We start from the raw sequence: 27,836 nt of genomic DNA, 5'->3' as shown, positions 1-27,836 counted from the left end.
CTCCTTCTCCTACATTTACAGCCAACACTACAGCAGCCCCCAGACACACACTCTCCTTCCCCTACATTCACAGCCAGCACTACAGTAGCCCCCAGACAAACTCTCCTTCTCCTATATTCACAGCCAACACTACAGCAGCACCCAGACACACACTCTCTTCCCCCTACATTCACAGCCAACACTACAGCAGCCCCCAGACACACACTCTCCTTCTCCTACATTCACAGCCAACACTACAGCAGCCCCCAGACACACTCTCCTTCTCCTACATTCACAGCCAACACTACAGCAGCCCCCAGACACGCACTCTCTTCCCCCTACATTCACATCCAACACTACAGCAGCCCCCAGACACACACTCTCCTTCTCCTACATTCACAGCCAACATTACAGCCGCACCCAGACACACACTCTCTTCCCCCTACATTCACATCCAACACTACAGCAGCCCCCAGACACACACTCTCCTTCTCCTACATTCACAGCCAACACTACAGCCGCACCCAGACACACACTCTCTTCCCCCTACATTCACAGCCAACACTACAGCAGCCTCCAGATACACTTTCCTTCCCCTACAATCACAGACAACACTACAGCCGCACCCAGACACACACTCTCCTTCCCCTACAGTCACAGCCAACACTACAGCCGCACCCAGACACACACTCTCTTCCCCTACATTCACAGCCAACACTACAGCAGCCCCCAGACACACTCTCCTTCCCCTACATTCACAGCCAACACTACAGCAGACCCCAGACACACTCTCTCCTTCTTCTACATTCACAGCCAACACTACAGTAGCCCCCAGACACACACTCTCCATCTCCTACTTTCACAGCCAACACTACAGTAGCCCCCAAACACACACTCTCATCCCCCTACATTCACAGCCAACACTACAGCCGCCCCCAGGCACACATTCTCCTTCTTCTACATTCACAGCCAACACTACAGTAGCCCCCAGACACACACTCTCCATCTCCTACATTCACAGGCAACACTACAGTAGCCCCCAGACACACACTCTCCTCCCCCTACTTTCACAGCCAACACTACAGCAGCCCCCAGACACGCACTCTCCTTCTCCTACATTCACAGCCAACACTACAGCAGCTCCCAGGCACACAGTCTCCTTCCCCTACATTCACAGCACTCTCCTCCCCCTACATTCACAGACAACACTACAGCAGCCCCCAGACACACATGCTCCTTCTCCTACATTCACAGCCAACACTACAGCAGCTCCCAGGCACACACTCTCCTTCCCGTACATTCACAGACAACACTACAGCAGCCCCCAGGCACACACTCTCTTCCCCCACCATTCACAGCCAACACTACAGCAGCCCCCAGACACGCACTCTCCTTCTCCTACATTCACAGCCAACACTACAGCAGCTCCCAGGCACACACTCTCCTTCCCCTACATTCACAGACAACACTACAGCAGTCCCCAAACACACTCTTCTTCTCCTACATTCACAGCCAACGCTACAGCAGCTCCCAGGCACACACTCTCCTTCCCGCACATTCACAGACAACACTACAGCAGCCCCCAGACACACATGCTCCTTCTCCTACATTCACAGCCAACACTACAGTAGCCCTCAGACACACACTCTCCTTCCCCTACAGTCACAGACAACACTACAGCAGCCCCCAGACACACACGCTTCTTCCCTTACTTGCACATCTAACACTACCACGGCCCCCAGACACACACTCTCCTTCTCCTACATTCACTACCAACATTACAGAGTCCCTAGACAGACACTCTCCTCCCCCTACAGTCACAGCAAACACTACAGTAGCCCCCAGACACACACTCCTTCTCCTACATTCACAGCCAACACTACAGCAGCTCCCAGACACACACTCTCCTTCTTCTACATTCACAGCCAACACTACAGCAGCCCCCAGACACACTCTCCTTCCCCTACAGTCACAACCAACACTACAGCCACACCCAGACACACTATCCTTCCCCTACAGTCACATACACCACTGCAGCAGCCCCCAGACACACACTCTCCTTCTCCTACATTCACAGCCAACACTACAGCAGCCCCCAGACACACACTCTCCTTCTCCTACATTCACAGCCAACACTACAGCAGCCCCCAGACACACTCTCCTTCTCCTACATTCACAGCCAACACTACAGCAGCCCCCAGACACGCACTCTCTTCCCCCTACATTCACATCCAACACTACAGCAGCCCCCAGACACACACTCTCCTTCTCCTACATTCACAGCCAACACTACAGCAGCCCCCAGACACACACTCTCCTTCTCCTACATTCACAGCCAACACTACAGCAGCCCCAAGACACACACTCTCCTTCTCCTACATTTACAGCCAACACTACAGCAGCTCCCAGACACACACTCTCCTTCTCCTACATTCACAGCCAACACTACAGCAGCCCCAAGACACACACTCTCCTTCTCCTACATTTACAGCCAACACTACAGCAGCCCCCAGACACACACTCTCCTTCCCCTACATTCACAGCCAGCACTACAGTAGCCCCCAGACAAACTCTCCTTCTCCTATATTCACAGCCAACACTACAGCAGCACCCAGACACACACTCTCTTCCCCCTACATTCACAGCCAACACTACAGCAGCCCCCAGACACACACTCTCCTTCTCCTACATTTACAGCCAACACTACAGCAGCCCCCAGACACACTCTCCTTCTCCTACATTCACAGCCAACACTACAGCAGCCCCCAGACACGCACTCTCTTCCCCCTACATTCACATCCAACACTACAGCAGCCCCCAGACACACACTCTCCTTCTCCTACATTCACAGCCAACACTACAGCCGCACCCAGACACACACTCTCTTCCCCCTACATTCACATCCAACACTACAGCAGCCCCCAGACACACACTCTCCTTCTCCTACATTCACAGCCAACACTACAGCCGCACCCAGACACACACTCTCTTCCCCCTACATTCACAGCCAACACTACAGCAGCCTCCAGATACACTTTCCTTCCCCTACAATCACAGACAACACTACAGCCGCACCCAGACACACACTCTCCTTCCCCTACAGTCACAGCCAACACTACAGCCGCACCCAGACACACACTCTCTTCCCCTACATTCACAGCCAACACTACAGCAGCCTCCAGATACACTTTCCTTCCCCTACAATCACAGACAACACTACAGCCGCACCCAGACACACACTCTCCTTCCCCTACAGTCACAGCCAACACTAAAGCAGCCTCCAGACACACACTCTCCTTCCCCTACATTCACAGCCAACACTACAGCAGCCCCAGACACACACACTCCATCTCCTACATTCACAGCCAACACTACAGCAGCACCCAGACACACACTCTCCTTCTCCTACATTTACAGCCAACACTGCAGCAGCCCCCAGACACACACTCTCCATCTCCTACATTCACAGACAACACTACAGCAGCCTCCAGACACACTCTCCATCTCTTACATTCACAGGCAACACTACAGTAGCCCCCAGACACACACTCTCCTTCTTCTACATTCACAGCCAACACTACAGCAGCCCCCAGACACACACTCTCCTTCTTCTACATTCACAGCCAACACTACAGCAGCCCCCAGACACATACTCTCCTCCCCCTACATTCACAACCAACACTACAGCAGCCCCAGACACACTCTCCTTCTTCTACATTCACAACCAACACTACAGCAGCCCCAGACACACACTCTCCTCCCCCTACATTCAAAACCAACACTACAGCCGCACCCAGACACACTCTCCTTCCCCTACAGTCACAGCCAATACTACAGCTGCACCCAGATACACACTCTCCTTCCCCTGCAGTCACAGACAACACGAAAGCTGCCTCCAGACACACACTCTCCTTCCCCTACATTCACAGCCAACACGAAAGCAGCCCCCAGACACACATTCTCCTTCCCCTACAGTCACAGCCAACACTATAGCAGCCCCCAGACACACACTCTCTTCCCCGTACAGTCACAGCCAACACTACAGCAGCCCCCAGACACACACTCTCCTTCCCCTACAGTCACAGCCAACACTACAGCAGCCCCCAGACACACACTCTCTTCCCCCTACATTCACAGCCAACACTACAGTAGCCCCCAGACACACACTCTCCATCTCCTACATTCACAGCCAACACTACAGCAGCCACCAGACACACTCTCCTTCCCCTACATTCACAGCCAACACTACAGCAGACCCCAGACACACTCTCTCCTTCTTCTACATTCACAGCCAACACTACAGTAGCCCCCAGACACACACTCTCCATCTCCTACATTCACAGCCAACACTACAGTAGCCCCCAAACACACACTCTCATCCCCCTACATTCACAGCCAACACTACAGCCGCCCCCAGGCACACACTCTCCTTTTTCTACATTCACAGCCAACACTACAGTAGCCCCCAGACACACACTCTCCACCTCCTACATTCACAGGCAACACTACAGTAGCCCCCAGACACACACTCTCCTCCCCCTACTTTCACAGCCAACACTACAGCAGCCCCCAGACACGCACTCTCCTTCTCCTACATTTACAGCCAACACTACAGCAGCTCCCAGGCACACAGTCTCCTTCCCCTACATTCACAGCACTCTCCTCCCCCTACATTCACAGACAACACTACAGCAGCCCCCAGACACAGATGCTCCTTCTCCTACATTCACAGCCAACACTACAGCAGCTCCCAGGCACACACTCTCCTTCCCGTACATTCACAGACAACACTACAGCAGCCCCCAGGCACACACTCTCTTCCCCCACCATTCACAGCCAACACTACAGCAGCCCCCAGACACGCACTCTCCTTCTCCTACATTCACAGCCAACACTACAGCAGCTCCCAGGCACACACTCTCCTTCCCCTACATTCACAGACAACACTACAGCAGTCCCCAAACACACTCTTCTTCTCCTACATTCACAGCCAACGCTACAGCAGCTCCCAGGCACACACTCTCCTTCCCGCACATTCACAGACAACACTACAGCAGCCCCCAGACACACATGCTCCTTCTCCTACATTCACAGCCAACACTACAGTAGCCCTCAGACACACACTCTCCTTCCCCTACAGTCACAGACAACACTACAGCAGCCCCCAGACACACACGCTTCTTCCCTTACTTGCACATCTAACACTACCACAGCCCCCAGACACACACTCTCCTTCTCCTACATTCACTACCAACATTACAGAGTCCCTAGACAGACACTCTCCTCCCCCTACAGTCACAGCAAACACTACAGTAGCCCCCAGACACACACTCCTTCTCCTACATTCACAGCCAACACTACAGCAGCTCCCAGACACACACTCTCCTTCTTCTACATTCACAGCCAACACTACAGCAGCCCCCAGACACACTCTCCTTCCCCTACAGTCACAGCCAACACTACAGCCACACCCAGACACACTATCCTTCCCCTACAGTCACAGACACCACTGCAGCAGCCCCCAGACACACACTCTCCTTCTCCTACATTCACAGCCAACACTACAGTAGCCCCCAGACACACACTCTCCTTCCCCTACAGTCACAGACAACACTACAGCAGCCCACAGACACACACTCTTCTTCCCTTACTTGCACATCTAACACTACAACAGCCCCCAGACACACACTCTACTTCTCCTACATTCACTACCAACACTACAGAGTCCCTAGACAGACACTCTCCTCCCCCTACAGTCACAGCCAACACTACAGTAGCCCCCAGACACACACTCCTTCTCCTACATTCACAGCCAACACTACAGCAGCTCCCAGACACACACTCTCCTTCTTCTACATTCACAGCCAACACTACAGCAGCCCCCAGACACACACTCTCCTTCCCCTACAGTCACAGCCAACACTACAGCAGCCCCCAGACACGCACTCTCTTCCCCCTACATTCACATCCAACACTACAGCAGCTCCCAGACACACACTCTCCTTCCCCTACAGTCACAGCCAACACTACAGCAGCCCCCAGACACATCCCCCTACATTCACAGCTAACACTACAGCAGCCCCCAGACACACTCTCCTTCCCCCTACATTCACAGCCAACACTACAGCAGCCCCCAGACACACACGCTTCTTCTCCTGCATTCGCATACCTTCCAACTGTACCTTTTTAATAGGTACAGTACCTTTTTTTTATGGTCTGTACCTATTTTTGGCTCTCCAAACTTCCATTAAAAGTATAGGAAAAGGGACGTGGTCACGCCCCTTTACCCGTGACCACGCCCCTTTTTCTAATTTGTACCGATTTTTGTGTGTAAAATGTTGGAGAGTATGCATTCACTGCCAACACTACAGCAGCCCCCAGACACACATTCTCCTTCTCCTACATTCACAGCCAACACTACAGCAGCTCCCAGGCACACACTCTCCTCCCCCTACAGTCACAGACAACACTACAGCAGCCCCCAGACACACACTCTCCTTCCCCTACAGTCACAGCCAACACTACAGCAGCCCCCAGACACACACTCTCTTCCCCCTACATTCACAGCCAACACTACAGTAGCCCCCAGACACACACTCTCCATCTCCTACATTCACAGCCAACACTACAGTAGCCCCCAGACACACACTTTCCATCTCCTACATTCACAGCCAACACTACAGCAGCCCCCAGACACACTCTCCTTCCCCTACATTCACAGCCAACACTACAGCAGCCCCCAGACACACACTCTCTTCCTCCCGTACATTCACAGACAACACTACAGCAGCCCCCAGACACACACTCTCCTTCTCCTACATTCACAGCCAACACTACAGCCGCCCCCAGGCACACTCTCTCCTTCTTCTACATTCACAGCCAACACTACAGTAGCCCCCAGACACACACTCTCCATCTCCTACATTCAAAGCCAACACTACAGTAGCCCCCAAACACACACTCTCCTCCCCCTACATTCACAACCAACACTACAGCAGCACCCAGACACACTCTCCTTCCCCTACAGTCAAAGCCAACATTACAGCAGCCCCCAGATACACACTCTCTTCCTCCCGTACATTCACAGCCAACACTACAGCAGCTCCCAGACACACAATCTCCTTCCCCTACATTCACAGACAACACTACAGCAGCTCCCAGACACACACGCTCCTTCTCCTACATTCACAGCCAACACTACAGTAGCCCCCAGACACACACTCTCCATCTCCTACATTCACAGCCAACACTACAGTAGCCCCCAAACACACACTCTCCTCCTCCTACATTCACAGCCAACACTACAGCAGCCCCCAGACACACACTCTCTTCCCCCTACATTCACAGACAACACTACAGCAGTACCCAAACACATTCTCCTTCTCCTACATTCACAGCCAACACTACAGCAGCCCCCAGGCACACACTCTCCTTCCCGTACATTCACAGACAACACTACAGCAGCCCCCAGACACACACTCTCTTCCCCCTACATTCACAGACAACACTACAGCAGTCCCCAAACACATTCTCCTTCTCCTACATTCACAGCCAACACTACAGCAGCCCCCAGACACACAGGGCGGGATGTACTAAAAGGAAAATGCGGTAAAACCCTGTTTTACCGCATTTTCGTATGTACTAACCCCCGACCGCCGCGTTTTCGCCCCATAGGGTATCGCCATCTGTTTATGGCGATACCCTATAAAAGCCTATGGGATTCTTACCGCCGCTCCCCCCCCCCCCCCCCCCCCCCGCGCCGCTCACGACGACCCTTCTCCCCCGGTCATACCTGTGTGTCACTGAGCTGCTGCGGCCCCCTCCTCCTTCTCCCCCGCAGCACAGCCTTATCTACTTTGGGCTGCAGGGGGGAGGAGGAGGAGCCTGGGGACTCTCTGAATACGTCACCTCCCGGGTCTGGGAGGTGACGAAGACCCGTGCTGACCCCCGCCGACCCCTGCACACATCATCGCGGGGGTCTCCTATATCGCATTGCGATACTAATCGCATATGTTAGTACATATGCGATTAGTATCACTGCGGTAGGCGGCGAGGGGCGGCGATGACATATAGTACATCCCGCCCACACTCTCTTCCCCCTACATTCACAGACAACACTACAGCAGTCCCCAAACACATTCTCCTTCTCCTACATTCACAGACAACACTACAGCAGTCCCCAAACACATTCTCCTTCTCCTACATTCACAGCCAACACTACAGCAGCCCCCAGGCACACACACTCCTTCCCGTACATTCACAGACAACGCTACAGCAGCTCCCAGGCACACACTCTCCTTCCCCTACATTCACAGACAACACTACAGCAGTCCCCAAACACATTCTCCTTTTCCTACATTCACAACCAACACTACAGCAGCTCCCAGGCACACACTCTCCTTCCCCTACATTCACAGACAACACTACAGCAGCTCCCAGACACACACGCTCCTTCTCCTACATTCACAACCAACACTACAGCAGCTCCTAGGCACACACTCTCCTTCCCCTACAGTCACATCCAACACTACAGCAGCTCCCAGGCACACACTCTCCTTCCCCTACAGTCACAGACAACACTACAGCAGCTCCCAGACACACACTCTCCTTCTCCTACATTCACAGCCAACACTACAGCAGCCCTCAGGCACACACTCTCCTTCCCGTACATTCACAGACAACACTACAGCAGCCCCCAGACACACACTCTCTCCCCCCTACATTCACAGACAACACTACAGCAGCCCCCAGACACACACGCTCCTTCTCCTACATTCACAACCAACACTACAGCAGCTCCCAGGCACACTCTCTCCTTCCCCTACATTCACAGACAACACTACAGCAGTACCCAAACACACTCTCCTTCTCCTACATTCACAGCCAAAACTACAGCAGCTCCCAGGCACACACTCTCCTTCCCGTACATTCACAGACAACACTACAGCAGCCCCCAGACACACACGCTCCTTCTCCTACATTCACAGCCAACATTACAGCAGCTCCCAGGCACACACTCTCCTTCCCCTACATTCACAGACAACACTACAGCAGCCCCCAGACACACACTCTCCTTCTCCTACATTCACAGCCAACACTACAGCAGCCCTCAGGCACACACTCTCCTTCCCGTACATTCACAGACAACACTACAGCAGCCCGCAGACACACACTCTCTTCCCCCTACATTCACAGACAACACTACAGCAGCCCCCAGACACGCACTCTCCTCCTACATTCACAGCCAACACTACAGCAGCTCCCAGGCACACACTCTCCTTCCCCTACATTCACAGACAACACTACAGCAGCTCCCAGACACACACGCTCCTTCTCCTACATTCACAACCAACACTACAGCAGCTCCTAGGCACACACTCTCCTTCCCCTACAGTCACATCCAACACTACAGCAGCTCCCAGACACACACTCTCCTTCCCCTACAGTCACAGACAACACTACAGCAGCTCCCAGACACACACTCTCCTCCCCCTACAGTCACAGACAACACTACAGCAGCTCCCAGACACACACTCTCTTCCCCCTACAGTCACAGCCAACACTACAGTAGCCCCCAGATACACACTCTCCTTCCCCTACATTCACAGCCAACACTACAGCAGCCCCCAGACACACACTCTCCTTCCCCTACATATATACTTTCATGTAAAAATGTAATGTAAAAATGGTTCTACTGATTACAACGCATGACTTTTTTTTCGTTGTCTTATTCTTTAGCTTTCTGGATTGATCTGTGGTTTTATAATAAAGCTACATTCCAGTCTACACAATCAGTGCTTTCTACAGCAACTTGGCATGGTGGGATTACTTGTCCAATACGAGGGCCTTCTGAGCACATACAGTAAGTATTACTAGCAAGGACACTTACCAATAATCATTAACAAAGAAATGGAACTCACAGGCACTCTACACCAGGACAAATGAGTGTACATGGATGGGATATGGTCAGTATTAAAAAATGGTATTCCATTCCATCCAGTCTTCCTTCTCACTTGTATTACCATGTGCACCACTGTGTGTGGCTCTTCCTATACGCTGCCATGTACTTTTTCCTATGGAGATTGTGCCGGTACTTATTTACAGTTACATGGTGATTCAAGATTCAGTGTAGCTTCCATAGTCTGCATATGTATTACTGTTGTATTAATTTCCTAAATGATTTCACTCATTCTGTAATTAGGAGGTGCCATTACTGTATACCGCTAAGTACCAACCGGAAAAAAGGACTATTGCACAGCAGCTACTGTAGAAGGGGGACATACTGCCCAAATGGGATATATTTAATATCCCGGTGGTTGGGATCCCGGTTGACAGACTACTGACGCTGGGATCCCGACCACCAAGAATGCCGACAGCTGCTCCAGGGCTATTCCCACTCGTGGGTGTCCACGACATCCATAGAGTGGGAATAGAACCTGTGGCGAGCCCACAAGGGGCTTTCTAGCACTCGCCCCGCTGCCGGCATTCTGGCAGCCGGGATCCCGGTGGCGGTATTCTGACCTCCGGGATCCCGGCCACTGGATTTCCATCCCCAACCTGCCTAAATGCCCCTGCCCAGAATCAAGGTACACTGACTTAAGAAAGAGCAGTATCAAACATTATAATATATTAAACCAAGTTAAATTATGAATGACTGTACAGGGAACACAATTCTCACCACATGGGACCAACAACCCCACCAAAAAACAATCAAGAGCAAGGGATCGGGCAGAAAGCCAAACCAGTGGCTGATTGCTTATGACATGGAAGCGGAAATACGATCAAGAAAGTCAAATAGGAAGATTGTCACTGTTACTCATTTGACATATTCTTGTATTACTATTTTGCCTTAAACTTATTTGATACTTCATGAAATGATCCACTGTTATTCTAAATTGTTTATTCAGTGATTCCAAACCACTTATTTGGCTGTAGTTTCTGGATGATGATACAGATAAGCTGAATTGTTTTTCTCCAAGTTAGAGCCATTCATAATAAGTGTGTCACCATTTGTACTGTACTTTAGTTAAAACAGTTTTTATAGCTTTCACAGGCATACTGTATATTATAAGGTTGTAAGAACTAGTGAGAAGTGACTGTAATAGACGTAGGTGACTATGTTAGACTTAAGTGACTATGGGGGTCATTCCAAGTTGTTCGCTCGCTAGCAGTTTTTACCAGCTGTGAAACGTATAGTCGCCGTCCACGGGGGAGTGTATTTTCGCTTTGCAGAAGTGCGAACGCCTATGCAGCTGATCGGCAGCAAACACATTTTGTGCAAAACAAGACCAGCCCTGTAATTACTTATCCTGTGCGATGATTGCTGCGACGAGTGACACGGTAATGACGTCAGATACCTGCCCAGCAAACGCCCGGCCACGCCTGCGTTTTTCCAAACGCTCCCAGAAAATGGTCAGTTGACACCCATAAACGCCCTCTTTCTGTCAATCTCCTTGTGAACGGCTGTGCGATTGGAATCGTCGCTAGAACCAATGCAAAACCACAATGGACTTCGTACCCGCATGACGCGCGTACGCATTGCGGTGCATGCGCAGCTTAGCCATTTTTTTCACTGATGGCTACGCAGCGAACACTGGCAGCTAGCGATCAACTCGGAATGACCCCCTATATTAGACTTGAAATCAGCCTGGTTTTGCCTTTTAAATGATTGCTTTAAAAATATGGGCATTCTCGCACAAAGTCCTGCACTTCCGACTTCTCGCACCCAGCGGTTAAAGTGAGGGGGAACGAGGTGGAACTGAGTTCCACCACCTGTAATGGTAGGGGGAACTAGTTCCACCACCTCCATTGCCCTGCATAGTAATTCCAACAGAAAAAACTGCCCCATCACCTATGTCAATAGATTATGCAGGTAGCGCTAGTGTTACTGATGAGCAGCGACCTCTACCTTCCTCGGGTCCTGGTGACTCCATGGTCCTTCTACATCTACAGCCCAACCCTCCTGGTACTCACACACGCTGTGTCTGTTGGACAGCATTCATCCCCTCCTCAGGTCCCAGTGGTTTCCTTTTCTGGCACAGCATATGTGATGTCATGCTGTCATGGAGAGTCATGAAGGGAAGGCTCTGCATCTTGCAGACAAGATGAGAGGAGGCTAGAGGGACAAAGGAAGTGGGGAAGCTGCTGTATATATACAGGGCGTGGAGCTGCTGTAGGGACACGACCGATGAGCTGCTAGTGTGACAGAGGCAGAGATGTGTATAAGGGGAACTACTGTATGCATTATGTGTAAGGGGCACTACCACTGTGGGAATTGTATATAAGGGGTACTACTGTGTGGTATAACATGTATAAAGGGTACCATTGTGTAGTGCAATGTGAATAAAAGGCACTACTGAGTGATGTAACCATAATAAATGGCATTACTATGTGGTGTAATATGAATATGGGGCACTACATGTGATGTAATGTGAGTAAGATTTTGCTACTGTGTGGTGTAATTTGAATTGGGGGCACTATTGTTTGACCACGCTGCTTCTTTGTGAGATCAATGTCTCTTTTATAAAGCAAGGGAAGTAGTTCACTCATGTATAGTTTGTAGGGGGGTGCTGAAAACACTAGCATTGGTTTTGGCTCCGGTTAATGTGAGGAGGGGGTGGGGGGGGGGTCGGGGGGGAGGAGGTAGGTGCGGGGATAAATGAGTTCCACCATCTCTCCAGGACCACTTTAAGCCCTGCTCGCACCCTCTTACATTTATTCCCAAAGTCTCTTAACTACATCATACTGTACAACAAAAGCAGCAAACTTATTATTATGAGTCTGTTGCAAACAGCAGTTTACCCCTTGCAGCGAAGCAGCAAGACATATAAACACATACAATTATTGTGCTGTTAAATATTTAATATAGAGTGCGCTCAGATTTCTTTTGATTTCTTATCACATTCCATTCCACACTGAATGTGTCTGTTGGCCTCTCTTGCGGCAGATGTGTCCTCATCTACAGATGTGTCCGCATTCACCTAGCGTCTGTACGCAATATGGCGCGATATGCCTGGCGTGACTGATACGCACCTGGGGGGTCATTCCGAGTTGTTCGCTCTGTATTTTTTTCTCTCAACGGAGCGATTAGTCGCTAATGCGCATGCGCAATGTCCGCAGTGCGACTGCGCCAAGTAAATTTGCTATGCAGTTAGGAATTTTACTCACGGCATTACGAGGTTTTATTTTCGTTCTGGTGATCGTAATGTGATTGACAGGAAGTGGGTGTTTCTGGGCGGAAACTGGCCGTTTTATGGGTGTGTGCGAAAAAACGCTACCGTTTCTGGGAAAACGCGGGAGTGGCTGGAGAAACGGAGGAGTGTCTGGGCGAACGCTGGGTGTGTTTGTGACGTCAAACCAGGAACGACAAGCACTGAACTGATCGCAGATGCCGAGTAAGTCTGGAGCTACTCAGAAACTGCTAAGAAGTGTCTATTCGCAATTCTGCTAATCTTTCGTTCGCAAATTTGAGAAGCTAAGATTCACTCCCAGTAGGCGGCGGCTTAGCGTGTGCAAAGCTGCTAAAAGCAGCTTGCGAGCGAACAACTCGGAATGACCCCCCTAGAGGAGTATAACAAATTTGCCTTTAAATTGTGCATCTTATATGCATTTCAGACGCAGCGAAAACACACTTACAGTGTACAAAAAACGCAAAGGTGCTACATTAACCGCAAAAGACTTGGTTTTACACAGTACAAAGCTGCAGATTATGCACAGTGGAACTTGGCTTGAGAAAAAGCTGCAGCTGCTTGCATCTGTGCTCTTCTTACACACATTCAGACTCATTCACAAACAGATGTACAAATGTTTTACATCAAATTAATCAGTGCAAACTACCAATGTACAGATGATCTTATCTTACCCGCGACTGTTTATAGTCGCAGGTCGTTTGCTGCAAGTAATGTGCCCCGCGGCAGTGCCACTGAGTCGGCCTGTCACAAAATTAAAGATGCGTCTAAAAGAAACATTCTTGTTGTACTAAATGCAAGTGGTGGCTGTAGAACTTATAAGTCACACTTTCATCTGAAGATGGGCTGGGTAGTGGGTATTGGTGGTGGTTGGGGCAGTAGGCTGAAGTTTTGCCTAGGGTGCTTAGAAACTTTGCACTGGCCCTGGTTACATCTGTACATTTTGATTTTTCCACTACATAGTGCAAGATGCATGGCACATCTTATACTGAGTGGGAATACGGGGTTGTGGTCAGGATTCTGTCCACCGGCATTTTCCCGGCTGTCGGGTCTCCGCCGTTGGTATTCTGAAAGCCAGGATCCCAGCAGGCGGTATATTTACCACATCCCGTTTATGGGGAACATTCTGACCCGTTCGCTCGCTGCGTTTTAACGCAGCAGAGCAAACGGGTCCCTGCTGCGCATGCGCCGGCGCCATAGTGCGCCGGCGCAAGCCAGACGGCCGAAGGCCGTAGCAGGGATGCGATCGCCTCTACCTGATTGACAGGCAGAGGCGATCGCTGGGTGTTTGGCCGCCGTTTCGTGGGTTTGGTCCGGCCAACGCAGGCGTGGCTGGACCAAACGGGGCGCGGGCCGCAGCGGCTGCGTGACGTCACACGCATCCGCTGCGGGCCGAGGAGCGATGAGTAGCTGAGTAGCTCCCGGCCAGCATGCTAAAGCTACTCTTGAAGTGCAAATGCATCGCCGCTGTGCGATGCCTTTGCACTTCTGCGGGGGGTAGCCGGACTGACATGCGGGGCGGGCTAGCCCTGTGCTGGGCGTCCCCCCGCATGTCAGGGAAGAAGATTGTAGCTGTGCTAAATTTAGCACAGCTACAATCAACTCGGAATGACCCCAATACACGTGCTATAGCATACAAAATGCAATATGGCTACACTGTAATTTCGGTTTTCAAACTGCACCTGCGTTAAACAGCTATGGTAAAACAATTGGCATGTAGGTCCACCCAAAAAAAAATAACAAATTCCGCTACAGGGTTTAGGCCAATTTACAATACTTGTGAATATAACAACACAGAAAGACAAAAATTTCAGCACATGACTATTCTATTGTTATTATGAATCTACAAAGTTTATTAATATAAAATAGATGATGGTGCACACTACAAGTTAATTTACAAGGGGGGTCATTCCGAGTTGAGCTGCATTTGTTCGCAGCAAAAAAACAGCAGTTCTGCGCATGCGTATGCGGCGCAATGCACATGCGCGACGTACGGGCACAACGAATGATGTCGTTTTGCACAGGGTATAGCATTTCAGTTGCACTGGTTGCCGCAGAGTGATTGACATGAAGTGGGCATTTCTGGGTAGCAACTGACCGTTTTCAGGGAGTGTTTGGGAAAAAGCTGGCGTGCCAGAAAAAACACAGGCGTTGCTGGGCGAACGCTGGGTGGGTGTGTGATGTCAAATACGGAACTGAATAGGCTGAAGTGATCGCAAGCGCTCATTAGGTTTTGAGCTACTCTGAAACTACACAAAAATTATTTGCATGCGCTCTGCGATACATTCGTTCGCACTTCTGCTAAGCTAAAATACACTTCCAGAGGGCGGCGGCATAGCGTTTGCACGGCTGCTAAAAACTGCTAGCGAGCGATCAACTCGGAATGACCCCCAATATTAGAAAACAATCAGCAACCACTGAAACAAAAACTCCAAGAAAAGGTGCTCTCATCTGAATATTTACCTGCGTATAAATTCTGCAGTTATGCCACTGCGGAAATTATACACAGATGTAATGCATGTAGTCTATAATGTGATTAATGGAAGATGTACATTCATACTGTATATCATGGTATGAGTAATGGAAGATGTACATGCATACTGTATATCATAGTGTGAGTAATGGAAGATGTACATGCATACTGTATATCATAGTGTGAGTAATGGAAGATGTACATGTATACTGTATATCATGGTATGAGTAATGGAAGATGTACATGCATACTGTATATCATAGTGTGAGTAATGGAAGTTGTAAATGCATACTGTATATCATGGTGTGAGTAATGGAAGATGTACATGCATACTGTATATCATAGTGTGAGTAATGGAAGATGTACATTCATACTGTATATCATAGTGTGAGTATTGGAAGATGTACACGCATACTGTAGATCATAGTGTGAGTAATGGAAGATGTACATGCATACTGTATATCATGGTATGAGTAATGGAAGATGTACATGCATACTGTATATCATGGTATGAGTAATGGAAGATGTACATGCATACTGTATATCATGGTGTGAGTAATGGAAGTTGTAAATGCATACTGTATATCATGTTGTGAGTAATGGAAGATGTACATGCATACTGTATATCATGGTATGAGTAATGGAAGATGTACATGCATACTGTATATCATGGTATGAGTAATGGAAGATGTACATGCATACTGTATATCATAGTGTGAGTAATGGAAGATGTACATGCATACTGTATATCATGGTATGAGTAATGGAAGATGTACATGCATACTGTATATCATGGTGTGAGTAATGGAAGTTGTAAATGCATACTGTATATCATGTTGTGAGTAATGGAAGATGTACAAGCATACTGTAGATCATAGTGTGAGTAATGGAAGATGTACATGCATACTGTATATCATAGTGTGAGTAATGGAAGATGTACATGTAAATTGTATATCATAGTGTGAGTAATGGAAGATGTACATGCATACTATAGATCATAGTGTGAGTAATGGAAGATGTACATTCATACTGTACATCATAGTGTGAGTAATGGAAGATGTACATGCATACTGTAGATCATAGTGTGAGTAATGGAAGATGTACATTCATACTGTATATCGTAGTGTGAGTAATGGAAGATGTACATTCATACTGTAGATCATAGTGTGAGTAATGGAAGATGTACATGCATACTGTATATCATAGTGTGAGTAATGGAAGATGTACATGCATACTGTAGATCATAGTGTGAGTAATGGAAGATGTACATTCATACTGTTTATCGTAGTGTGAGTAATGGAAGATGTACATTCATACTGTAGATCATAGTGTGAGTAATGGAAGATGTACATGCATACTGTAGATCATAGTGTGAGTAATGGAAGATGTTATGCATACTGTATATCATAGTGTGAGTAATGGAGGATGTACATGCATACTGTATATCATGGTGTGACCGTGTGAGTAATGGAAGATGTACATGCATACTGTAGATCATAGTGTGAGTAATGTAAGATGTACATGCATACTTTAGATCATGGTGTGAGTAATGGAAGATGTACATTCATACTGTATATCATAGTGTGAGTAATGGAAGATGTACATGTATATTGTATATCATAGTGTGAGTAATGGAAGATGTACATGCATACTGTATATCATAGTGTGAGTAATGGAAGATGTACATGCATACTGTAGATCATAGTGTGAGTAATGGAAGATGTACATGCATACTGTATATCATAGTGTGAGTAATGGAAGATGTACATGCATACTGTATATCATAGTATGAGTAATGGAAGATGTACATGCATACTGTATATCATAGTGTGAGTAATGGAAGATGTACATGCATACTGTAGATCATAGTGTGAGTAATGGAAGATGTAATGCATACTGTATATCATAGTGTGAGTAATGGAGGATGTACATGCATACTGTATATCATAGTGTGAGTAATGGAAGATGTTATGCATACTGTATATCATAGTGTGAGTAATGGAGGATGTACATGCATACTGTATATCATGGTGTGAGTAATGGAAGATGTACATGCATACTGTAGATCATAGTGTGAGTAATGGAGGATGTACATGCATACTGTATATCATGGTGTGAGTAATGGAAGATGTACATGCATACTGTAGATCATAGTGTGAGTAATGGAGGATGTACATGCATACTGTATATCATAGTGTGAGTAATGGAAGATGTTATGCATACTGTAGATCATAGTGTGAGTAATGGAAGATGTACATGTATATTGTATATCATAGTGTGAGTAATGGAAGATGTTATGCATACTGTAGATCATAGTGTGAGTAATGGAAGATGTTATGCATACTGTAGATCATAGTGTGAGTAATGTAAGATGTACATGCATACTTTAGATCATGGTGTGAGTAATGGAAGATGTACATTCATACTGCATATCATAGTGTGAGTAATGGAAGATGTACATGTATATTGTATATCATAGTGTGAGTTATGGAAGATGTACATGCATACTGTATATCATAGTGTGAGTAATGGAAGATGTACATGCATACTGTATATCATAGTGTGAGTAATGGAAGATGTACATGCATACTGTATATCATAGTGTGAGTTATGGAAGATGTACATGCATACTGTAGATCATAGTGTGAGTAATGGAAGATGTAATGCATACTGTATATCATAGTGTGAGTAATGGAGGATGTACATGCATACTGTATATCATAGTGTGAGTAATGGAAAATGTTAATGCATACTGTATATCATAAATATTTATATATGTATATTTGAAAATACTAGAAAGCATAGGTGTGCGCAGGGGGGGTGCCTGGTGCGCACAGGCACCCCCTAATGTCTGGCACCCCGATCTCACATGCCTGATGCAGCGATCGCCGAGCAGGCTGATTACTGTCCCCTCTGCGCTGCACCCTGTCAGGACTGCATTACTGACCGGACGCCTGGGTTAATCAAGGGTTCCACTGGCTTTCAAACTCCCGGCTCCACCTCCATGTACAAAAACAGTGTGATGTGACGTGATTACGTCATGCTGCTCGTACACCCACCCGTCACACGCCCACCTCTCTCCTTCTTTGCTATGCCAACGCCAGCCACTGATGAGGATCAGCATGCAGCCAGCATTCCTCTTAGGAAGACAAATTCAATACTGGCAGGCGGTCGGCAGCAACATTGACACGTCACTCGTTTTTCCAGCAGCGGCAGTACTAGTCTGCGACTGTTAGTGTCAGCGAGTGACTGACTTGTAAGTAAGCTGCTGCAGCTGGGGAAAGAGAGGGGGAGCCAGACCAGGCTGAGGAGGAGCAGTGTAATTGCAGTGAGTGCCATCAGGGGTGTTTGGTGCACACATCAACATCTGACAATGTATCTGCTTTATTAGGATTGATACAAGGGTGGATATTTTATATTGCGTTGACCGTCAATAGATGGTGCTAGACACACCCCTCCAATGGTGCACCCCCTAATAAAATGTGCTGCGCACGCCTATGCTAGAAGGCAGATATATTGAATGTGTATGTGTGATGTGTACAGCTGTAAACTCCTATGACAACTAAGCCCCAAATTCAGCTGTGCAGGCTGGATGAAGACTGGAAAAGAGGCACTTACCAGACATACAACATCAGCCCAGGTGCGCTCATTCTTCCTGCTGTTTTACATTTTTTCTTCTCATTGATGGTTGTATTTCACGCGTACTCTGCGCTGTAATTGGAGACTGTGGCTCAGCTTGACTGGAGACCAGCTGTTGCAGCGAGTAACTACTCAGCTGACAACTCTTGTGCGGGAAGAGGCAGAGGGTCAAATTAGTACAAGCACCAGCCTCCTGCAAGATGGACAGTCTTGTTTGGGGCCCACAGTGCTCCTCTAAGAAAAGCTTGGGGAAAAGATGCAGCTGACTGCAAGTGGGGACATATCCCAGCGCTACACATCACTAGATCCCGCTTCCCTGAGGGGAATGCTGTATATAGCAGTTCAAACAAGATGGAGCCGGGCCAACATGATGTGACTTTCATAGGAACACATCTTATTGGCCCCGTCCCTCACCATTTACCTGCAATTTGCAGCATTATCATCCTCAAAGTACCCAATTTGTTAGAAAACAGGCAGAATGTGGGAGGGTTGCCCACTATTCCAGAGGTTCGGGGTACTTCCTGCAAATTCAGGAGTCTACTGCTCCACCAGGAGAGTAGTCAAGTATGATTGATGCCAGCCACCAGCAAGCAAAATGTGCTGGGTCTATGATTGCCTATTCTCAGGCTGAAGGGGGGGATTTATAATTTAGATTTTGATGCAAATCCAGATGACAGTTATAAATTTTCACCTGGACAAAACACATTATGATGCCCAGTTTGCAGGGAAGATACTGGCACTTTTAGAAGTAGCACACAACTACTGGGCAATTATTCTTCTGAGAATGAGGTAGGACACCCCGCAGTGCTACATAGTTGTAGCAAAGTATAAAATTGCACTTTCTAGCTTGTCACGCCCATATATATATGGTTTATGTGTAAATGCATGTAATAATGTTTCATAGATTACATTTCTACTTAAAGAATTGTACTCTGGTATGCAAATTCTAACATTAATATATCTAATAAATAAATAAAGACACATTATTTGCATTTTGTTATGAATAGATCTATGGCTTTTGACTCTGAGCCCAACTTAATTAACCATACAGAATGACAATTCTTCCCTGTTGGTTTTGGTAATCAGTAAGTGATCATCTCTTAACTGCTCACAACATACTGAGTAATTTCTTTCCTGGTATAATTATTATGGTTCTCTTGCTTCAGAAACCATGCACAGCCACTTAAAGAACAAGGATGCATAATTTGCTAGATTCTTATACCTGCTTAAAGCTATTGCGGCTGTGATTTACCCACTCAACCAGCAGCTATGAGAATCAGTCATCAACCTCGGCAGCCTGAAGTGAGCTGTAAATCAGTCTGCTGAAACGTGTCCAACCAGCTCAGTGTTGTGCCTTCCCCTCTTTGCATGCAGAGCATATTAAATGAATGATGAATGCAAGCATCCTTGATTAACACACGGATGCACCTTATCTTAAATCCTGGTCTTTTCTATTCATTCTAACCACCATTTGGCACAGAGCAGAAGTATCATTCTGTGCTGGGAGGAACTATTTACTTCGGTGAAGCTTTTTTTATATCTTGCAAATTTGCACTGATATGCATCACCTATGGACTGACTAGTCAAGGTTAGCTACTGCTACCCTATCCTCTAGTCAGCTAATAGTCAGTTTCAGTTGGCTATATATACAGTAGTAGCACAAATTACAAGCTGTAAAGGGAACTAGAGTGAGAGCTGTTTTAAAAAGGGACAAGTTACTTGTATTCACCAGTGCAGTTGAGCATTGCTCAGATAAGCAAAGTGTGCGTCGCGTGGTTTTCTCAGTACGTAGTATGGAAATACACAAGAGGAATGCTCAAGATGACATATCATTGCATAGCTTGCAAATCCATGAGAAATCGCATCAATGCATGATTTGCTTATACGTCTGAATTAGTCCCACTGTCTTTGAGTGGCCGGCTAATAATGCAGCGGGAACTCGGTAGCCAATTATAAGCTATTATCAGTTTAAAACCATCATTGTTGGGAAAACAATTCTTAAAATGTATGTAACAGTATTTGGAAACAGATTGCATGTTAGGAACATAGGCCAAACCGGAGCCAACTACAATGGGTTGGGTATGGGAGATTATGTTCTGTAAACCAAGGGACAACTATTAAAGGTATATATGTAAGAATAAACAAATAAATGGAAAGCAAAATAGATTTTTCATTTTGTGGTGATATGGTAGATGATGGAATAAAAAAAAAAATATTTTTAGAGAAATCAGCACCCAAAAATCTAAGGAAAAGTGTCACATTTTTACAAACAAATTTCAATTGCAGACTTGTCTCTTCTACAGTTTTGTAATTTTGGTAGTACAGTATGTTTAGTATTTGGTGCTAAGTGAAGTTACCTACAGTATGAGCTCATGAAACTATTGTTTTTTTTATTCCATGGCCAGGTGAAATGGTGGAAAGTATGTTATCAATGGTGTCCGGATGATAGGAATTAGGTTGACCACTAATGATTGACACTCATTAGGTCAACATGGTCATTAGGTTGACATGTAAAAGGTTGACAGGTGAAAATGGTCAAAACACATATGGTCAACACAGGTTTTTAAAAAAAAACTTTTTCATACTTTACCATCCATGTGAACTATGATTGGGAATAGTAACCTGTGCCGGGCGCAGTGGTAGCGGAGCGAGGCACCTTGCCCGAATCATGGCTAGTGAAGCGGTGCACTAATTGGGGTTTTATGTGCTGTGACGGTGAAAACAACACAAAAAAAAGTTGTGTTGACCTGTTTGTGTCAACCATTTGTCATGCCGGCCTTTTCCAGTGTTGACCCTTTGTCTCTGTCAACATTTTCCAGTGTCAACATTTTGACCATGTTGACTTTTCACATGTCGACCTTTTCATCATATCGACCAATAGTGGTCGACCTAATGACTGTTTACCTAATTAGGGTCGACCCTTTGACCCATACCACTTATCTATGACTGAAATAGTACAACAGCTGTATAACAGATGCATGAAGTGCATATTTTGGCTATGTGCTATATATTGTACAAACACAGGGGGTCATTCCGAGTTGTTCGCTCGGTATTTTTCTTTGCATCGCAGCGATTTTCCGCTAACTGCGCATGCGCAATGTTCGCACTGCGACTGTGCCAAGTAAATTTGCTATGCAGTTAGGTATTTTACTCATGGCATTACGAGGTCTTTTCTTCGTTCTGGTGATCGGAGTGTGATTGACAGGAAGTGGGTGTTTCTGGGCAGAAACAGGCCGTTTTATGGGAGTGTGTGAAAAAACGCTACAGTTTCTGGGAAAAACGCGGGAGTGGCTGGAGAAACGGAGGAGTGTCTGGGCGAACGATGGGTGTGTTTATGATGTCAAACCAGGAACGACAAGCACTGAACTGATCGCAGATGCCGAGTAAGTTTGGAGCTACTCAGAAACTGCTAAGAAGTGTCTAATCGCAATTTTGCTAATCTATCGTTCGCAATTTTGATAAGCTAAGATTCACTCCCAGTAGGCGGCGGCTTAGCGTGTGCAAAGCTGCTAAAAGCAGCTTGCGAGCGAACAACTCGGAATGACCACCACAGTTCCTGCACTATATAGTATGACATTATCACATAGCAGTTGCAGCGCAGAAGAAATCCTGCAGATGAGAATATTAGATGCTGGCAAGTAGAGGGACCCAACATACCGTATGCTGGGTCTCCTCAGTCCAGCCCCATCACTTTGTGTGCCCCATTCAACCCCTGTCCCATCCCCTCCCGCCTCTGTCTTTCCCTGCCCTGTCTCTCACAACCCCATTCTGCTATGTCCTCACTGTACACTTACCACATTGTTCCTCATGCAGAGTGGTCATCTATCCTCACCGATTGTCTGTCCCATTGCTCAGTGGGGGCCATTGGGGAACAGGGTTTAGATGGCAGCAGCAGGCGTCCTGGATCCCACTGCTCATGTCGGAGATGGGACAGACCTTTGCTGATTATTATATAGACAATAATAGTTCACATTTTTTATTTATTTACAATGAGGGTGATTAATCTATGCCGACAAAGTAGGGAGATGCCAAATAATATATACTATAGGTGCTTAAAAGTTCAGCAATGATAAGTAATAAAATGTTAAGAAGATAGAGTGAAGTGTGAGGATCTGTGTGAAAAATGTGAATCAGAGTGCATGCTTCTGGGCATCTGGAGAACAGGAAAGCAGAGACTTTCTACTCCTTCACAGGGTGAAAGAAAGACTGCATTAAGCATAAAGGTGGAGTGATGATTGGGATGAGATGAGACATTGGTTGGCGTCTATTTTAACCTTACATTAGGTAGTCTGTGTTGGTTGTCTTCAGTATTGTACTAAGAAGATAACTAAAAGGCTACTGGACAACAGGTAACTATAGTTGACTAAGCTTGTTTGGTATGGGCAATGTGGTGGTGTATGAGAGATGAATTCATTTCTAGTGTTTGGTGCTAGGACCATTTTTCACTATTGTCAGTGCAGTGTGCCCCAGAACTGTAACAGTGCACTTCTACACCTAGGGTGCCTCTTCAAGTTTGCAGGCACCCCAAAGACAGGAAACTAATGCCACCAGGGCAGCAATGGTCCATCTGCAGTGGAGGGGTGTCATCAAACCCCTGATCCTAATTTCAGAAATGTAAAAAAAACCAAAAACCCCGATATAGTTAAAATAAATGTAAATTTGATAAAACACATTGTTCATTTAAAAAAACAAAAAAACAACTGGAATTAAAACCACCTTCTATGTTTACCTTCCATAATCCATTGGACAAAAAAACAACAAAAAAATCCTGTTACCTTCTACATAAAGTATCTTGATCGACATGAGTCCATCATATCACATTCAGCATAGAAAAACGCTGGTTTTCACTATACAGGGGAACCCAAGATGTCCAGCACTGGGGCAGGTTGTGGAATTTGGGCAGAACCATGCTATCAGTTATTTTCAATTAATTATATATATGATTAATGTACAAAACTTTACAAAAAAAGTAATCAGTCTGTCTGAGGTCTCAAAACTGGCATTGGAAATTTTTATTCATGTGGTTTGATATTCTGTTGTTCCTTAGATACACTGCATGGTTTACACACCACACATCAAACTGCACTGAAGATGCCAGTTGGACAAATAAATAATTCCCAGTCCTACTATGTTCAATTGTTTTTATCACAGTTTGTACATAACTGAATTGTCATCTTATAAAGATAACTCTACACAAATCCATATAGAGTGCTCACACAAAGCAAGAACCACTGTAATATCAGGCTGCAAGTCAAAGCAATATTTGTTTGTGTGTGTGTGTGGGGGGGGGGGGGGGGGGGAGTGGGTGTCAAGCGTATTGCTATTAACCAGCATTACATGGTTTTCTCCCCCTAAATCAGGATAATGTGTCCTTGCATACAAAAAGTGGTGTTGGCAGTGGGCAAGTGTGTGCGGGCCATGCTGCCCACCCTGCACCCATGTTTAATACTTACCTCTCTGGAGTCCAGCGTTGGCAGTGGCAGTGTTGCACAAATCATAGTGAGAATGGCATGGTGGCCATTTTCCAGCAGTTGCACATATGCAGTAGAAGAATCACTGGGAACATTGTACAGTAGACCTAGCACAGTGCCAGAGCCTGCTGACCTGCGCCTCTGGCTAGAGAGGAAGGAGCCTGCATGGAGACTGTACATGGGATTCTTGCTCTCTTAATACACCCCTGGGTGTGGACATCCACTTGTGATCCCTCATGCCAAGGTGTTTTAAATATTCCCTCCCCTAAAAGGTTTGATGATTCACCACACACACACACACGCGCACACACACACACACACGCGCACACACACACACACGTATTAGCTGCTCCCCATATTGAGTGGGGACATAGGGGGTAATTCCAAGTTGATCGCAGCAGGATTTTTGATAGCAATTGGGCAAAACCATGTGCACTGCAGGGGAGGCAGATATAACATGTGCAGAGTGAGTTAGATTTGGGTGGGTTATTTTATTTCTGTGCAGTGTATATACTGGCTGCTTTATTTTTACACTGCAAATTAGATTGCAGTTTGAACACACCACACCCAAATCTAACTCTCTCTGCACATGTTATATCTGCCTCCGCTGCAGTGCACATGGGCCCTCATTCCGAGTTGATCGGTCGCAAGGCGAATTTAGCAGAGTTACACACGCTTAGTCTACGCCTACTGGGAGTGTATCTTAGCATCTTAAAAGTGCGAACGAAGTTTACGCAATATTGCGAACAAAAAAAATTTAGCAGTTTTAGAGTAGCTCCAGACTTACTCTGCCTGTGCGATCAGTTCAGTGCTTGTCGTTCCTGGTTTGACGTCACAAACACTCCCAGCGTTCGCCCAGACACTCCCCCGTTTCTCCGGCCACTCCTGCGTTTTTTCCGGAAACGGTAGCGTTTTCAGCCACACGCCCATAAAACGCCGTGTTTCCGCCCAGTAACACCCATTTCCTGTCAATCACACTACGTTCGCCGGTGCGAACAAAAAGCCGTGAGTAAAAATCCTTTCTTCATAGCAGAATTACTTAGCGCAGTCGCAGTGCGAACATTGCGCATGCGCTCTAAGCTGATTTTCACTGCGATGCGAAAAAAAAGAACGAGCGAACGACTCGGAATGAGGGCCATGGTTTTGCCCAATTGCTAACAAAAATCCTGCTGCGATCAACTTGGAATTACCCCCATAATCCATGATGTCTTAGGAATCAGGACAAAAGGGCAAACTGACAGCACAATGCACTCACATTAGGACTGTCTTGCCTTAACTGGGACATTAGAGAGGTTTGTGATAACTTCAGAACTGGCATGGAGATTCTGTATGTAACATCGACCAGATACATGCATTTGTCTAACGCTACACTTTCCGCCAGGTTAAATTGTATGCACCTACTGTACTCCAGGATGCAAATAAGCATGACGCTGGCTGACATTGCCCCTGATTTCCAGAGAGTCCCAGAGTTTAAGCATTTGCTGGAAATATCTCTGATTGTTTAGAATTGAGCAGCTGCATGTTTTCTGTTGATCAGAGGCGTAACTAAGGTTTTTGGAGCCCAGGGCAAGATCAATAATGGCGCCCCCCCCCCAAAAAAAAATACAAAGGAAAGTATGTGTGCATGCCTCTGGCGCACTCTGAAAAAAATGGCCATGGCCACACGCCAGAAGGGGGTGTGGACACTGAGAATAGGATGTGCCAACATGACACGCCAGCTGTTTCATGTCATACTGGGAACATTCTTTTTAATTCCACATGCACCTTACCATCATCATCTCCTACACAAATAGGTGTCACTGTGCATAAAGATGTCAGGGTGTATATGTATAGATGTAGGTGCAGTGGTCGAAGTGGAAGTTTTGAAGTGAGGGTATGGAAAAGTGAAGGGTGTAATTATGTGTGCGCCGAAGAATGGGGCATGGCCACTCAAAAGGGGGGGTGTCCTTCAGTGTGGTAGGACCCCTTATACTATCTAGTACTGGTTATACTAGTACTAGACCTTATACTATCCTTATGCTACCCATTATAATGTTTAGTACTAGACCTTTCACATTTTAGCACACTGTATGAGACGAAATTCACATTAAAGCACAAAGAATGAGCTGAAATTCACATTATAGCACACAGAATGAGCCGAAATTCACATTATAGCACACAGAATGAGCCGAAATTCACATTATAGCACACAGAATGAGCCGAAACTCACATTATAGCACACTGAATGAGCCGAAATTCACATTATAGCACACTGAATGAGCCGAAATTCACATTATAGCACACAGAATGAGCCGAAATTCACATTATAGCACACTGAATGAGCCGAAATTCACATTATAGCACACAGAATGAGCCAAAACTCACATTATAGCACACTGAATGAGCCAAAATTCACATTATAGCACACAGAATGAGCCGAAATTCACATGATAGCACAAAGAATGAGCTGAAATTCACATTATAGTACACAGAATGAGCCGAAATTCACATTAAAGCACAGTGTCATGACAGTAACAGTTATCAGTTATAACAGTGTCATGCAGTGACAGATACAGAATAGTGTATGCATATGACAGTGTAACTCTGTGACATCCAGTGACAGATACAGATTAAATAGTGTGTGCATATAACAGTGTAACTACATGCAGTTATAGATACAGAATAACGCATGCATATAACTCTTTGACATGCAGGGATAGATACAATGACACTCTGCGGTTACAGCACCTGTGCAATTATAACAGACCCAATATAAGGTGGGCAGCAGATTGCACAGAGCAGCATGCCATGGAGGTGTGAGTGGTAATGACAGCATCATTGGTACAGAATATTAATTCTCAGTCATGACCCATTATCACCTTACCTGTAACTGGTGCAGCTGGGCCAGCCCTCCCCTGCAGAAGATGTCAGCCAGGAAGCTGAGGGCAGAGGGTCCCAGGACATCTATCAGTGTTTCCCCCCCCCCTTCCCTCACCTCACCTCTCAGCGACGGTGAGGGCTGGCAGCAGGTAGAAGCTCAGGGAGCGTGACGCTAACATCGCGGTCATGCTCCCAGCAGGAGGGAGGCTAACAGCCGCTGCAGTAACG

At 46.7% G+C, this 27,836-nt stretch overlaps 1 protein-coding gene across 6 annotated transcripts in view; it reads left to right on the top strand.

Annotated features, from left to right (window-relative positions):
• INPP4B (inositol polyphosphate-4-phosphatase type II B) overlaps nucleotides 1-27,836 on the top strand; it is a 1,055,719-nt gene that overhangs the window by 894,177 nt on the left and 133,706 nt on the right. For all 6 annotated transcript variants that reach the window (XM_063920402.1, XM_063920401.1, XM_063920400.1 and 3 more), the window contains one exon: nucleotides 9,718-9,841. In XM_063920402.1, the coding sequence (XP_063776472.1) occupies nucleotides 9,718-9,841 (124 nt within the window). The remainder of the gene's footprint in view (nucleotides 1-9,717; nucleotides 9,842-27,836) is intronic.

This window comes from Pseudophryne corroboree, chromosome 1 (assembly GCF_028390025.1).
Source record: "Pseudophryne corroboree isolate aPseCor3 chromosome 1, aPseCor3.hap2, whole genome shotgun sequence".
Lineage (NCBI taxonomy): Eukaryota > Metazoa > Chordata > Amphibia > Anura > Myobatrachidae > Pseudophryne > Pseudophryne corroboree.
The sequence above is the reverse complement of the archived record's forward strand: the minus strand, read 5'-3'. Positions and strand labels throughout refer to the sequence as shown.